Source organism: Scyliorhinus torazame, chromosome 13, assembly GCF_047496885.1.
Source record: "Scyliorhinus torazame isolate Kashiwa2021f chromosome 13, sScyTor2.1, whole genome shotgun sequence".
In the NCBI taxonomy this organism is placed as follows: Eukaryota; Metazoa; Chordata; class Chondrichthyes; order Carcharhiniformes; family Scyliorhinidae; genus Scyliorhinus; species Scyliorhinus torazame.
Genome location: NC_092719.1, coordinates 157,795,774 through 157,811,556, shown reverse-complemented (window position 1 = coordinate 157,811,556; position 15,783 = coordinate 157,795,774). Strand labels below are relative to the sequence as shown.

General features: G+C 47.8%; 1 protein-coding gene across 11 annotated transcripts in view; it reads right to left on the bottom strand.

Moving 5' to 3' along the window:
- magi1b (membrane associated guanylate kinase, WW and PDZ domain containing 1b) overlaps positions 1-15,783 on the bottom strand; it is a 679,590-nt gene that overhangs the window by 284,525 nt on the left and 379,282 nt on the right. For all 11 annotated transcript variants that reach the window (XM_072472328.1, XM_072472316.1, XM_072472318.1 and 8 more), the window contains exon 2: positions 12,556-12,672. In XM_072472328.1, coding sequence (XP_072328429.1) covers positions 12,556-12,672 — 117 coding nt within the window. The remainder of the gene's footprint in view (positions 1-12,555; positions 12,673-15,783) is intronic.

Below are 15,783 nucleotides of genomic sequence, written 5' to 3'. Positions count from 1 at the left end.
GCTCAGACCAAAGGAGTCTCAAGGTTTATTTGTGGAGCATACTTACTCACCCTGCTCAAAAAGAAACTTACAAAAATGCAAGTATAACTTATCCTTATTGGCTCTCTTCCGCTTTTACCCCAAGTGGTGCCTTGCTGAATTCATAACTGCCAATTAAAATCTAGTCAGGATCTACATTATTTTAATAACACCTGACTTTGGAATAGGAGACAACAGCCTCACAGTTTTCTTGAAAATCGGGAGATGCTACAATACAAGAATGAAATTCCACGCAGCTTCACCTCCACCCTATACATCTCATTCTCAATGGGCCCAGAGGAAGATAACAATTAATCCGAATAAAGCATTTAATTTATATAGCGCTTTTATAACCTCAGGTTGTACAAAACATTTCACAGCCAATAAACTACTGTACTGTTGTAATGTCAACAACAACATGATTTATATAGTAGCCATAATCTTCCAAGCCACTCTGGACTCATGGGAGCTGCCAGAAGACTGAAGAATTGCAAATGTTACGCCCTTGTTCAAAAGACGTTGCTAGATAATCCCAGCAATTACAGACCAGCCAGTTTAACATAAGTGCTGGGCTAGCTTCTGGGAACAATTATTGGGGATAGAACTAGTAGTCACATGGAAAAATGTGGGTTGATTAGGAAGAGCCAGCATGGATTTATAATGGAGAAATCATATTTAACTAATTTGCTGGAGTTTTTTGAGGAGGTAATAGAAAGGGTCGATGAGGCTAATGCTGTTGATATTGTGTACATGGACTTTCAAAAGATATCCAATACAGTACCACACGACCGACTTGTGAAAGCGCCATAGCTCATGGAATAAAAGGCACAGTAGCAGCGTGAAGTCAAAATTGGCTGAATAATATGAAGCAGAGAACAATGGCCAATGGATTTTCTTTGGGTCGGAGGAAAGTTTATGATGGTGTTCCTCAGGGGTCGGTATTGGGATCTGTTCTTTTCCTGATATATATCAATGATCTAGATCTTGGTGCACTGTAGATGAACCCAAGCTTCAAAGTACTGTAAAGTGTGAAGGGGACAGTGTAGAACTTCAGAAGGACATGCCCAAGTTGCTGGAGTGGGAAGATAGGTGACAGATGAAGTGTTCAATATGGACAAATGTGAGGTGATGCACTTTGGTAGGAAGAACATGGAGAGACAATATAAAATAAGGTGCAAAATTCTGAAGGGGGTGAAGAGCAGGATGGACCTGGGTGCAGACATGCATAGATCATTGAAGGCGGAAGGACAGGTGCAGAGAGCAGTTCATAAAGCATATTGTATTCTGGGCTTTACTAATAGGGGCTAATAAAGTACAAAAGCAAGGCAATTATGTTGAGCTTATACAAGGCACTAGTTAACCAAAACTGGAATATTGCGTACAGTTCCGGATGTCACATTATAGGAAGGATGTCAACGCATTGGAGAGAGGGCAGAGATTTACAGAATGGTTCCAAAGATGAGAATATTCAGATGACCATAAGACCATTATGTTTGGGAGCAGAATTAAGCCATTTGGCCCATTGAGGCTGCTCCACCATTCAATCATGGTTGATATGTTTCTCATCCCCATTCTCCTGCCTTCTCCCCATAACCCCTGATTCCCATATTAATCAAGAACCTATCTATCTCTGTAATAAAGACACTCAATGATTTGGCTTCCACAGCTTTCTGCAGCAATGCGTTCCACAGGTTCACCACCCTCTGGATGAAGAAATTCCTCCTCATCTCAGTTTTAAAGGATCGTCCCTTCAATCTGAGTCTGTGGCCTCGGGTTCTAGCTTTTCCTACTAGTGGAAACTTCCTCTCTACGTCCACTCTATCTAGGCTCTCAACGTTCTTAAGTTTCAATAAGATTCTCCCTCATCCTTCTAAACTCCAACGAGTACAGACCCCGAGTCCTCAACCGCTCCTCATATGACAAGCTCTTCATTCCAGGGATCATTCTTGTGAACCTCCTCTGGACCCTTTCCAAGGCCAGAACATCCTTCCTAGGGGCAGCACGGTGGTGCAGTGGTTAGCACTGCTGTCTCACGGCACCGAGGTCCCAGGTTTGATCCCAGCTCTGGGTCACTGTCCGTGTGGAGTTTGTACATTTTCCCCGTGTTTGCGTGGGTTTCGCCTCCACAACCCAAAGATGTGCAGGGTAGGTGGACTGGCCACGCTAAATTGCCCCTTAATTGGAAAAAAATGAATTGAATACTTTAAATTTATTTTTTTAAAAGAATATCCTTCCTTAGATACGGGGCCCGAAACTGCTTACAATACTCCAAATGTGGTCTGAACCGAGCCTTTTACAGCCTCAGAAGTACATCCCTGCTCTTGTATTCTAGCCCTCTCGTTGAAGATAGATTGGAGAGATTGAGATTGCTCTATTTGGAGAGAAGACGACGAAGAGGAGATTTGATAGAGGTGTTCAAAATCATGAGGGAGATGGACAGAGTACATGGAGAGAAACTGTTTCTCCTGCTTGTAAAAGACACGGATTTAAAGTGATTTGCAAAACAGCAAATGAGATGTGAGAAAAAATCTTTTCACGCAGTGAGTGGTTTGAGTCTGGTATGCACTTCTGGGAAATATGGTGGAGGCACAAGAGGGTACTAGATGATTATTTGAATAGAAACAACATATAGCGGTCTGGGGATAGACATTAAGCCATGATGCTCGTTTTGAGAGACGATATATTCATGATGGATCAAATGGTCTCCTTCTGAACTGTAACAAGTACATGTCTGTTAGGTGAATTGGACATTCTGAATTCATTCTGAATTCTGTGATAGAACAAAGAACAATACCGCACAGGAACAGGCCATTCGACCCTCCAAGCCTGCGCCGATCATTGTACCTAAACTAAAACCATCTGCACTTGTGGAGTCTGTATCCTTCCATTCCCACCCTATTCATATATTTGCCTAGATGTCCCTTAAATACCACTATCGTACTACCTCCCCAGGCAGCGCGTTCCATATATTTACCACCACCTGTGTAAAAGACTTGCCTCGCACATCTGTTCTAAACTTTTCCCCACGCACTTTAAACATATGTCCCCTAGTACTTGACTCTCCTACCCAAGAAAAGAGCATCTGACTATCCACTCTGTCCATGCCACTCATAATCTTGTAGGCCTATATATTGCCTTTTAACAGAATAAAATGTCGCAAGGTGCTTCACACAAGCATTATAAAATAAAATATGATACTGAACCAAGTAAGGAGATATTGGGGCAGTTGACCCAAAGTTTGAGTGAAGTGGTCGGTCTTAAAGAGAGTATTAAAGATGGAAGGAAAGGTAGAGAAGCAGACAGATGTAGGGAGGGTGGAGGGGGGTGGGGGTTTCCCGGAGCCTGGGGCTGGGCACCTGAAAGCATGACCATCTATGGTGGGTAAACAAAATCAGGAATACTCAGTAGACCAGAATTCACTGGGTGCAGGTATCTCAGAGGGTTGGAGGAGGTTACCGAGATAGGAAGGGGGGAGGCCATGGAAGGATTTGAAGACAAGAATGAGAGTTTTAAGATCAAGACATTGTTCAACCTGAAGATCAAAAATGCAGAGAATAGAATTTGAGAGGCCAGCTAAATGAACTGGATGTCATTGACATACATGTGAAAATTAAAGTGTTCAGATGATGTCACTGAAGAACAGCGTGCAAATGAGAAATAGGAAGGGACCAAAGATACATCCATTGGGGTCTTCAGAGGTAATGGTGCAAGAGCAGGAAGAGAACTATTGTAAAAAATATACTGGCTACGATTCGTGATATGAATGGAACCAGTTCAGAGTAGGCAAGAATGAGAGTGGAGAGGTGTTGGAAGAGGATGATGCGGTAAACTATGTCAAAAGTTGCAGAGAAGTTAAGAGGTTGAGAAAGGATAGTTTACCTTTCTTCCAGTCACAGAGGACATGTTAAAAGCTATTTCAGTACTGTGGCAGGGGAGGAAACTTGATTTGAGAGAGCCAGCCTTGGAATTCTGGGGAAAATAGGAATGATTTGGGAAGCGATAATACATTAAGAACTTTGAGAAGGGAGGATGGAGATGGTGCAGCAATTAGCAAGGACGGTGAGATCAAGGGTGTGTTCATTGAGAAGGGTAGTGACGGCAGATTTAGAGGCGAGAGGTACAACACATGAAGTGTGAGAACGGTTTACAATATTTGCTGACAAGAGGACAAGGAGGATAGATTTGGATGGTCAACAGTTTAGTGAGAATAGGTTGAGAGCAAGAAAGAGATCTCATGGACAAGATAACCTCAGAGAGGGCATCAGAGGAGGCAGGATGGAGAGCAGAAAAATATGCAAGTTCAGGGGTATTACAGGGAGGGGAGCTTTAAAGCAGGTCTAGTCTGATGGGGTTGTGATAGTGAGAGATCTGACAGAGGCAGCTGATTGGATGGTTCAGATTTTAGTGACAAAGAATTCCATGAGCACTTTGCAATTGGAGGTGAGGATGAAGCGGACAGGGAGAGGGGTTTCAGAAGTCAGTCTACAGTCAAGAAAGGCGGGGATGGGGGAGCGGCATTATCTCAGAATTTCAGGATGATCCCGGAATAGTGAGGAATTTTGACAGGCGAGAACAGGACCTGATCATGCTTTATGTGTTCCAGCCAGACCTGGTGGTGAACGGCGAAGCTTCGTCCTTTCAAGTCTTCATCCCTTGGACTTAAGAGAATGGAGATGAGGGCCACTGTAGAATGACAGAGAACTAGTTCCGGGTGCGGCTATGCAGAGCTAGGTCGCATATTCGGCAGCTCCCGCTTGGAACGGACATTTGGGCTCTTTTACAGGGCCCCACGGCATTTGTTTGACATTTCCCGGTGTGGGAAGAAGGCTGCAGCATTCCCCTGACAGTGTTCCCCAGGAGTGTTGTGTCTTTTGGCTACCAGACCCGGCAGAAACAGTAAAAGATCTGGCTTGAGATGCAGCAGTAGACGAGAGCCTCTTCCAGCATGCAGACGGGGGAAGGGCAAGCTTAAAGCTGCAATCTGGCTTGACTCTATCAAAGGTGAATTCTAGCAGCAGAGGGAACAACTGTGAAAAGATCTACCAGGGCCATTGAAGAAGCAGGGACGAGGCTTCCGGTGGCGGCCATGGAGGAGTAGGTCGCGCATTCGGCAGCTCCCGTCTGGAGCTGACTCTCAGACCTTTTTCAGGAGTTTCCATAGACTTTTTGGGGCAGACTGGTGAAGCAAACACTGCCAACTTCTATGAAACGGACCAGAAGTGTAACGGCCAAAGGAGCGGCACTGGAGCAATGGGAGAAGCGAGGGAAAGAAAACAAAATGGCGGCGGCCAGGGATAAAGGGGAGCTGCAGGAGTTCATCAAGCGCTGCTTCGAGGAGCAGCGCGAAGAGATGCGCAAAGAGATGTTGGCGCCTATGCTTTCGGCAATTGAAGGACTCGGGATCACGCAGAAGGCCCACGAAGCTAAGATCCAGGAGGTACAGAAAAGAGTCAGTCAGAACGAGGACGAGCTCGTGGGCCTGGCGGTGAGAGTGGAGCAGAACGAGGCGCTACACAAGAGGTGGGCGGGAAGACTCGAAGACCTGGAGAACAGGTCGAGGAGAAAGAATCTGCGAATCCTGGGTCTCCCTGAGGGAGTGGAGGGGGCTGGTGCCGGGGCATACGCGAGCACGATGCTCGAGGCGATGATGGGCACGAAGGCCCCTTCGAGGCCGCTGGAGTTGGACGGGGCACTTCGGGTGCTGGCGAAGAAGCCCCAGGCAAATGAGCCGCCAAGGGCGATGGTGGTGAGGTGCCAAGAAGGAGCGGAGCAGTAAGTGGGACAATGCAGAGATCCGAATATACCCGGACTGGAGCACGGAGGTTGCAAAGCGGAGAGCGGGTTTCAACCGGGCCAAAGCGGCGTTGTACCGGAAAGTGAAATTCGGAATGCTGCAGCCAGCGCGACTGTGGGTCACATACAAGGGCCAACACTTTTACTTCGAAACGCCTGAAGAGGCGTGGACCTTTGTACAAGCCGAAAAGTTGGACTCTAACTGAGGGTTTGTGAGGGTGGGGGGGATGTTTTGGGGTTTGATGTGTGATGGTTGTTCTATATAGGGGGTCAATCACGCGCAGGAAATGTTACATGGGCTGGGGGAGAGAGACAAGGCCGCGACAGGAGCTGCGCCAGAGGGGGTGGAGCGGGCTTTGGAAAGCGCGGGTTTTTTTCCCGCGCGCGGGAAGAAAGGCGGGAAGGGGAACGAAGGAATGCATATGGATTGGGAGACTCCCACGCGGGGAGGTCAATGGGACGGCGGGGGAAGCCGGGGTCAGCAGGCGTCAGCTGACTTACGGGAGTGACATGGGGGGAGCAAAAAAGCTAGACAGGGGTCTAGCAGGGGGGAGGGGAGTGGGGGGAAAAAGGGTTGCTGCTGCACTGGCCGAAAGGGAATGGGACACAGAAGAGGTGGTCGGGACGGGCGTCCCCCCTCTGGGGGACTGGAGGGTGAGGGAGGCGTGGACACGGGACTGGCCCAGAAAAGGAGATGGCTAGTCGGCGGGGCGTGGGGGGGGTGGTGAGAGCCCCTCCAATCCGGCTGATAACGTGGAATGTGAGGGGCCTGAATGTGCCGGTGAAGAGGGCTCGAGTGTTTGCGCACTTAAAGGGACTGAAGGCGGACGTGGCCATGCTCCAAGAGACACATCTGAAGGTGGCGGACCAGGTCAGGTTAAGAAAGGGATGGGTAGGACAGGTATTCCACTCGGGACTGGACGGGAAGAATAGAGGGGTGGCAATATTGGTGGGAAAGCGGGTGTCATTTGAGGCCAAGACTATTGTAGCGGACAATGGAGGGCGATATGTAATGGTGAGCAGTAGGCTGCAAGGGACGTGGGTGGTGTTGGTAAACGTATACGCCCCGAACTGGGATGATGCAGGATTCATGAAGCGCATGTTGGGGCGCATTCTGGACCTGGAGATAGGAGGCCTGATAATGGGAGGGGACTTCAATACAGTGTTGGATCCAGCACTGGACCACTCCAAATCAAGGACTGGAAAGAGGCCGGCGGCGGCCAAGGTACTTAGGGGGTTTATGGATCAGATGGGGGGAGTGGACCCATGGCGGTTTGCAAGGCCGCAGGCAAGGGAATTTTCTTCTTCTCCCATGTACACAAAGCCTACTCCCGGATAGATTTCTTTGTTCTGGGTAGGGCGCTCATCCCGAGAGTGGAGGGGACGGAGTATTCGGCTATAGCCGTTTCGGACCATGCCCCGCACTGGGTGGAACTGGAGCTGGGAGAGGAGAGGGACCAACGCCCGTTGTGGCGGCTGGATATAGGACTGCTGGCGGACGAGGTGGTGTGTGGGAAGGTGAGGGGGTGTATCAAAAGGTACTTGGAGGCCAACGACAACGGGGAGGTGCGGGTGATGGTGGTATGGGAGGCGTTGAAGGCAGTGATCAGGGGAGAGCTAATTTCCATTAGGGCTCATAGGGAGAAGACAGAGGGTATGGAAAGGGAGAGGTTAGTGGGGGAGATTTTGAGAGTGGACAGGAGATACGCAGAGGCCCCGGAGGAAAGATTGCTTGGGGAAAGACGACGGCTCCAGACGGAGTTTGACCTGTTGACCACAGGGAAGGCAGAGGCACAGTGGAGGAAAGCGCAGGGGGTGACCTACGAGTATGGGGAAAAGGCTAGTCGGATGCTGGCACACCAGCTCCGTAAGAGGATGGCAGCGAGGGAAATAGGGGGAGTCAAAGATGGAAGGGGAGCCACGGTTCGGAGTGCAACGAAAATAAACAAAGAGCTGTACAGATCCCAGCCCCCAGCGGGGGAAGAGGGGATGAGACGATTCCTAGATCAGCTGAGATTCCCGAGGGTGGAGGAGCAAGAGGTGACTGGTTTGAGGGCACCAATTGGGTTGGAGGAGCTGAGCAAGGGTTTGGGGAGCATGCAGGCGGGGAAGGCCCCGGGACCGGACGGATTCCCGGTGGAGTTCTACAGGAAGTACGCAGACCTGTTGGCCCCGCTACTGGTGAGGACCTTTAATGAGGCAAGAGAGGAGGGGACCCTGCCCCCGACAATGTCGGAAGCGACAATTTCTTTGATCCTAAAGCGGGACAAGGACCCACTGCAATGTGGATCGTACAGGCCGATCTCGCTCCTCAATGTGGATGCAAAGTTGCTGGCAAAAGTGCTGGCTACGAGGATCGAGGACTATGTCCTGGGGGTAATCCACGAGGACCAGACGGGATTTGTAAAGGGCAGGCAACTAAACACCAATGTGCGGAGGCTCATAAACGTGATAATGATGCCATCGGAGGAGGGAGAGGCGGAGATAGTGGCAGCTATGGACGCGGAGAAGGCCTTTGACCGAGTAGAGTGGGAGTACCTCTGGGAGGTGCTGCGTAGTTTTGGGTTCGGGGTAGGGTTTATCAATTGGGTTAAGCTCCTTTACAGAGCCCCGATGGCGAGTGTAGTGACGGACCGGCGGAGGTCGGAGTACGTTCGACTGTACCGAGGGACGAGGCAGGGGTGCCCCCTGTCCCCCCTGTTGTTCGCATTGGCGATCGAACCATTGGCCATGTCATTGAGGGAGTCTAATAAATGGAGGGGGGTGGTCTGAGGGGGAGAAGAGCATCGGGTGTCGCTATATGCGGATGACCTGTTGCTGTACGTGGCGGATCCAATGGAGGGGATGGTGGAGGTCATGCAGACTCTAAGGGAGTTTGGGGAGTTTTCGGGCTATAAGCTCAATGTAGGGAAGAGTGAGCTCTTTGTATTACAGGCGGGGGACCAAGAAAGAGGGATAGGGGACCTACCGCTGAGGAGGGCGGAGGGGAGCTTTCAGTATCTGGGGATCCAGATAGCCAGGAGTTGGGGGACCCTACATAAACTGAATCTGACGAGGTTGGTGGAGCAAATGGAGGAGGATTTCAAAAGATGGGACATGTTACCGCTCTCGCTGGCGGGTAGAGTGCAGTCGGTCAAAATGGTGGTCCTTCCGAGGTTTCGGTTTGTGTTTCAGTGCCTTCCCATCGTGATCACCAAGGCCTTTTTTAAGAGAGTAGCCAGGAGTATTATGGGGTTTGTGTGGGCGAATAAGACCCCGAGAGTAAGGAGAGGGTTCCTGGAACGCAGTAGGGACCGAGGCGGGTTGGCGCTGCCAAACCTGGGGAGCTACTACTGGGCAGCAAATGTGGCGATGATCCGCAAGTGGGTTATGGAGGGAGAGGGGGCGGCATGGAAGAGGATGGAGATGGCGTCCTGTAAAGGAACGAGCCTGGGGGCGTTGGTGACGGCACCGCTGCCGCTTTCACCGACAAAGTATACCACGAGCCTGGTGGTGGCGGCAACGCTAAGGATCTGGGGCCAGTGGAGACGGCACCGGGGTGCAATGGGAGCATCGTGTGGTCCCCGATCAGGGGTAACCACCGGTTTGTCCCGGAGAAGATGGACGGGGGGGTTCCAGAGCTGGCATTGGGCGGGGATTGGAAGAATAGGGGGCCTGTTCATCGACGGGACGTTTGCGAGCCTAGGGGCACTGGAGGAGAAGTTTGAGTTACCCCCGGGAAATTCCTTTAGATATATGCAGGTGAGGGCTTTTGTGAGGCGACAGGTGAGGGAATTCCCGTTGCTCCCGGCACAAGAAGTTCAAGATCTCGGGTGTATGGGCCGGGGAGGGCAAGGTGTCGGAAATACACCAGGAGTTGAAAGAAGAGGGGGAAGCGCTGGTAGAAGAGTTGAAGGGTAAATGGGAGGGGGAGCTGGAGGAGGAGATCGAGGAAGGTCTGTGGGCTGATGCCCTAGGTAGGGTTAATTCCTCCTCCTCGTGTGCCAGGCTCAGTCTGATACAATTTAAGGTGGTCCACAGAGCGCACTTGACGGGGGCGAGGTTGAGTAGGTTCTTTGGGGTAGAGGACAGATGTGGAAGGTGCTCAGGGAGCCCGGCGAACCATGTCCATATGTTTTGGTCATGCCTGGCACTGGAGGGGTTCTGGAGAGGAGTGGCGGGAGCAATATCTCAGGTGGTGAAAGTCCGGGTCAAGCCAGGCTGGGGGCTAGCAATATTTGGAGTAGTGGACGAACCGGGAGTGCAGGAGGCGAAAGAGGCCGGCATTCTGGCCTTTGCGTCCCTAGTAGCCCGGCGAAGGATCTTGCTAATGTGGAAGGAGGCGAAGCCCCCCAGCCTGGAGGCCTGGATAAATGATATGGCTGGGTTCATAAAGTTGGAGAGGATTAAGTTCGCCTTGAGAGGATCTGCGCAGGGGTTCTACAGGCGGTGGCAACCGTTCCTAGACTATCTCGCGGAGCGTTAGAGGAAGGTCGGTCAGCAGCAACCTTGGGGGGGGGGGGGGGGATTGCCTGGGAGGGTGGATGAGCAAGAGATAACATGAAGGGTTGGGGAAACTGGCACGTACGGGTGAGGGCCAGTGTACAAAGCTGTGTAAATATATCATTTTGCCATGTATATATCTTGCTCTGCGCGATTTCTCGGGTTTTTTTTGTTACGAGGGTGGGGGGTTATTGTTTGTAAGGGAGAAAAATTGTGTTAAAAAACTTTAATAAATATATTTTTTTTTAAAAGAATGACAGAGAACTAAGACTTCCTCGGGGACTATGGAATTAAAGATGGAGTTAAGAGTTGAACAAATCAGTAGCTGCAGAAATATTGTGGTGAATGGAGGGCCAAAGGCAAGACGTTGGGATTTTGAAGGTGCAGTTGTAAGTGATTTGGGGGAGGGAGGGCGACGGAAGTTCTTTGATCCAGATTCATTAGCACAGTGGAAAATCAAGAAAATCTCCTGTTCGATCTTCGATTTTGGATGATAAAGGTACACAGTGACTCAGGTATACAGTTCTCAAAAGCTTCCCATCAAAAATGCAAGAACTTCTAAGAAGATGAAGCCACAGATTTCAAAAGAATGAATCAAAGATCACATATATATGCTGTGCTAAAACTATCATTTAATAAGGGGAGCTAAAATCCAAGGGTTAAAATAATAATAGTGTTATGATTTACCACAGTGGATCCGGAATATTTATTTTGCCCCTTCCAATGACCAATGTTTGAAGCAATACAGAGGGCAAATCTTTGCCAGGAGGTTCAATTCAGAGGCACATTTCGAAGAGGTAAAAATTTAAGGGTTTCCTTATTTTTGATCCGGAGTAAAGGAAATAATATAGACATCAAAAATACCATATAATCCTTACAGGGCCGGAGGAGGCCATGCAGCCTAAAGGTACTACATAAATATGGTCACATTCAAAACAATTTACCAATCTTTTCTTTGTGGAAATATTGAGTTACGTTTATATATCCTAAACGGGCAGCATGTGGCGCAGTGGATAGCATTGGGTCTGCGGCACTAAAGTCCCGGGTTCGAATCCCGGCCCTGGGTCACTGTCCGTGTGGACTTTGCACATTCTCACCATGGCTGCGTGGATTTCACCCCCACAACCCAAAGATGTGCAGGTTAGGTGGATTGGCCACGCCAAATTGCCGCTTAATTGGGAAAAAAAAAAATAATTGGGCAAAATTTTTTTTTAAAATAACCTAAATCGCCAGTTAAATAGGCATCAACCTCATACAATTAATTTTGAGATGTACAGGAACTGTTTAAACCTACAACCCAGCAAGGGGGTTGGGTGGGAGGAGCGGAGTTGATTTGCAGGCTTACTGACAAATCACTGAACAGGAATAAAATCAGAGGAACACCCTTCACTGGCTGCACGAGTTCAACATGGACTAAAAAACACAAAGGCAGTCAGTCAGTTTTTTATACAAAAGGCCGAGTTCCTGGCTTAGGTCCAGAACTGGAAGCTACATTACAAGAGGCCTGTTTTTGCAGTTAGAAGTTGTTTAGAAAAAAAAAAAAGTAATGGCAAAAACAAGTCAGCCAACCAACAAAAGACTGCATTACTTTTTCTTCATTCTCATTTTCTTACCAAAGAAGAGGGATTGCTGTCACTGTTATGGTGTACAGTTAATCTTACTGCCTGTTAGTAAAATAGAGCATCCCTTAGCATATTTATCTGACCACATCCTACTGGCTGTTTCCCATTCTGTCTTCTGAACGACTGAGGAAACCCAACTGAGAAAGATACAATATCCAGATGACAAGGTGGTCCTATTGTTATCCTTGGGTTATATTAGAATATAATTGTATATTCAGCAATATGCATACTTGTGAACCGAAGACATTTGGCAAGTTTACATGAATGGTCAGGACTGTTGTACACAAGAAAATCTCTGTGAGGTGAGTGGATAAACCTGCTCACAGGTCTCTGCTAATTCCATTTTTAAATGCACTTGTCCAACTTGTCCATCACTTTCCTTAGCATTTCCTTTTACCTGAGAAGAGGCATCGTAAAAGGCCCAGTTCCTCCACACATCAGCACATCTATTGCTGGTACTTATCCTATTAGTTCCAGACTAGTTTTAAAGTGAGTTTTAATATTCGATGGAAACAGCAAAAGTAAAGCAAAATGTATCAGCTGAATATTGTGGCTATGGAAGAGAACCAAAATCGCCACAGGGCCACAAGAGGAATAGATACATATTAAAGCCAAAAAGCAAGCAGTTTTTTGTACATACATGGCATGGCATGTCGATAAAGGTTGTCTCGTATCGTCTGTTGCAATTCGTGATCTGGAGATCCTTTCTGAAATCGCTGACTGAGATAGTGCCGTAGATCTTTGTTTAGTTTGCTTCCTGCAATAAAGTAAAACATAGTTAGGTGGAAGCATATCTTGTAATTATGAAAGACTGTTCTCGTTTAGTTCCATTTTATACGGGACCCTGATATGTATATAACAGAGAAGATTTCAACATGAATGGTTAGTTTGGATCAAAGTATCAAAAAGCTTTCAATGCTCAGTTAGCACAATATATGGAAAAGAAAATTGACTAGGATTTTAAATTTGATAAATTTTCCAAAATCATATCAAAAGTGCCGTATTTCACAAAGCAAACCCAGGTTGAAATTTACATAAAATCGCACCTTGAGAAAATGTGAAGTATGCACACAGTAAAGAGAGTTTACTAAATTATTTTGAAGGCGAGACATTTAGGTCCAGTTTGAAGAGTGGCTAGAATTTTGAATCAAAGGGATGTTGATGCATTTACATCGACGTATTTATTTAACTAATCAATCAAAAGGTTAAAGAAGAAAAATCCTGATCTCATGTATGTAAGAGCTTACTGCATGGAACTGGAGAAACGTCAGTCAAAATTATCATTTAGAAAAAGCTTAATCATTGCTTTCTTATCATGGATTGTGTTAACAGTGCACTGCAAAATATTTGTGATTGTGAATTCACAAATCCTGTGGTCCTGATCTTATGGCTGGGCAGATGCACGGGAACACCACCACTTGAAGAATTCTCCGCAAAAAGCATTGTTCCATTTGCGCGTTAAAATTAGAATTTCCAGGTGCAATCATATCTCAACACTTCCAATGGCAGCACGGTAGCACAAGTGATTAGCACTGTGGCTTCACAGCTCCAAGGTCCCAGGTTTGATTCCCTGCTGGGTCACTGTCTGTGCGGAGTCTGCACGTTCTCCCCGTGTCTGCGTGGGTTTCCTCCGGGTGCTCCGGTTTCCTCCCACAGTCCAAAGACATGCAGGTTAGGTGGATTGGCCATGATAAAAATGCGCTTAGTGGCCAAAAAAGGTTAGATGGAGTTATTGGGTTACGGGGCTAGGGTGGAAGTGAGGGCTTAAGTGGGTCGGTGCAGACTCAATGGGACGAATGGCCTCCTTCTGCACTGTATGTTCTACGTACTAATGGATTACTTTGGATTCTGTCATTGAAATATTATTCTTGACAAAGTACAAAATACAATTATTCTTAAGAACCAGAGATCCACTTCAAGTATGAGACTTTAGTCTGGTTGAACTATACCACTAAGTTCATTAGTAGTAGGAAATTGGGTAAGCACATCTGAAAGACTGGCCAACTCAATTCTCTAAAACAGGAGATGTCGAGTTGCATTCTTCATTTCAGTTCCAGTTTCTGCTCTTGATATTTGCAGAACGTGTTGAGCACTTCCCATAGCTAGGCAGCTACCTCTCCCAAAAGGTCACCATTGATGAGGAAACCTTTCAAACCTGCCATCTCCAGTTACCATCGTTGTACCACAGGGATCGGTGCTGGGTCCTCTGCTATTTGTGATTTTTATCAATGACTTGGAGGAGGGGCTGAAGGGTGGGCCAGTAAATTTGCTGATGACACCAAGATTGGTGGAGTAGTGGATGAGGTGGAGGGCTGCAAAGAGACATTGATAGGATGCAGAGCTGGGCTGAAAAATGGCAGATGAGTTTAACCCTGATAAGTGCGAGGTGATTCATTTTGGTAGAAAAAATTTGAATGCAGATTACAGGGTCAACGGCAGGGTTCTGAGGAATGTGGAGGAACAGAGAGATCTTAGGGTTCATGTCCACAGATCTCTAAAGGTTGCCACTCAATTGGATAGAGCCGTGAAGAAGGCTTATAGTGTGTTAGCGTTTATTAACAGGGGGCTTGATTTTAAGAGCCGCGGGGTTATGCTGCAACTATACATGACCCTGGTGAGACCACATTTGGAGTATTGTGTGCAGTCCTGGTCACCTCATTATAGGAACAGTAAGAAGTTTTACAACACCAGGTTAAAGTCCAAGAGGTTTGTTTCGATGTCACTAGCTTTCATCTCCACATCATTATAGGAAGGGTGTGGAAGCATTGGAAAGGGTGCAAAGGAGATTTACCAGGATGCTGCCTGGTTTGCAGGATAGGTCTTATGAGGAAAGGTTGAGGGAGCTAGGGCTTTTCTCTTTCGAGCGGAGGAGGATCAGAGGCGACTTAATAGAGGTTTATAAGATAATGAGGGGGATAGATAGAGTGGACGTTCAGAGACTATTTCCTCGGGTGGATGTAGCTGTTACAAGGGGGCATAACTGTAAGATTCAGGGTGGGAGGTATAGGAGGGATGTCCGAGGTACGTTCTTTACTCAGAGAGTGGTTAGGGTGTGGAATGGACTGCCTGCTGTGATTGTGGAGTCGGACACTTTAGGAACTTTCAAGCGGTTATTGGATAGGCACATGGAGCACACCAGAATGACAGGGAGTGGGATAGCTTGATCTTGGTTTTGGACAATGCTCGGCACAACATCGAGGGCCAAAGGGCCTGTTCTGTGCTGTACTGTTCTATGTCTATGTTCTATCTCGACCATCTAGAAGGACAGGGGCAGCAGATGCATGGGAACATCACCGGCTGGAAGTTCCAGTCCAAGGCACAGACCATCCTGGCTTGGGAATGTATCGTCGTTCCTTCACTTGTCACTGGGTCAAAATCATGGAACAGACTCCCTAAGAGTACTGTGGGTGTACCTACACCGCATGAGCTGCAGTGCTTCAAGAAGGTGGCTCACCCCCACCTTCTCAAGGGCAATCAGGGATGGGCAATAAATGCTAGCCTAGCCTGCAATGCCCACATCTTATAATCAAATTTAAAAGAAACTACGCCAACAAATGTTTACATTAAAGGCCTCCGCAAATCCACAAACGTCCTAGGGTACAGAGCAGCTGCCTTCAGTGATTTCCCTTCCACACTGCAGAGAGACTTGTACTGTGCAGTACAGCAATGCATAATAATAAGAATCTTTATTGTCACAAGTAGGCTTACATTAACTGCAATGAAGTTACTTTGAAAAGGCCCCAGTCGCCACATTCCGGCACCTGGTCGGATACACAGAGGGAGAATTCAGAATGTCCAAATTACCTAACAGTATGTCTTTCAGGACTTGTGGGAGGAAACCGGAGCACCCGGAGGAAACCCACTCAGA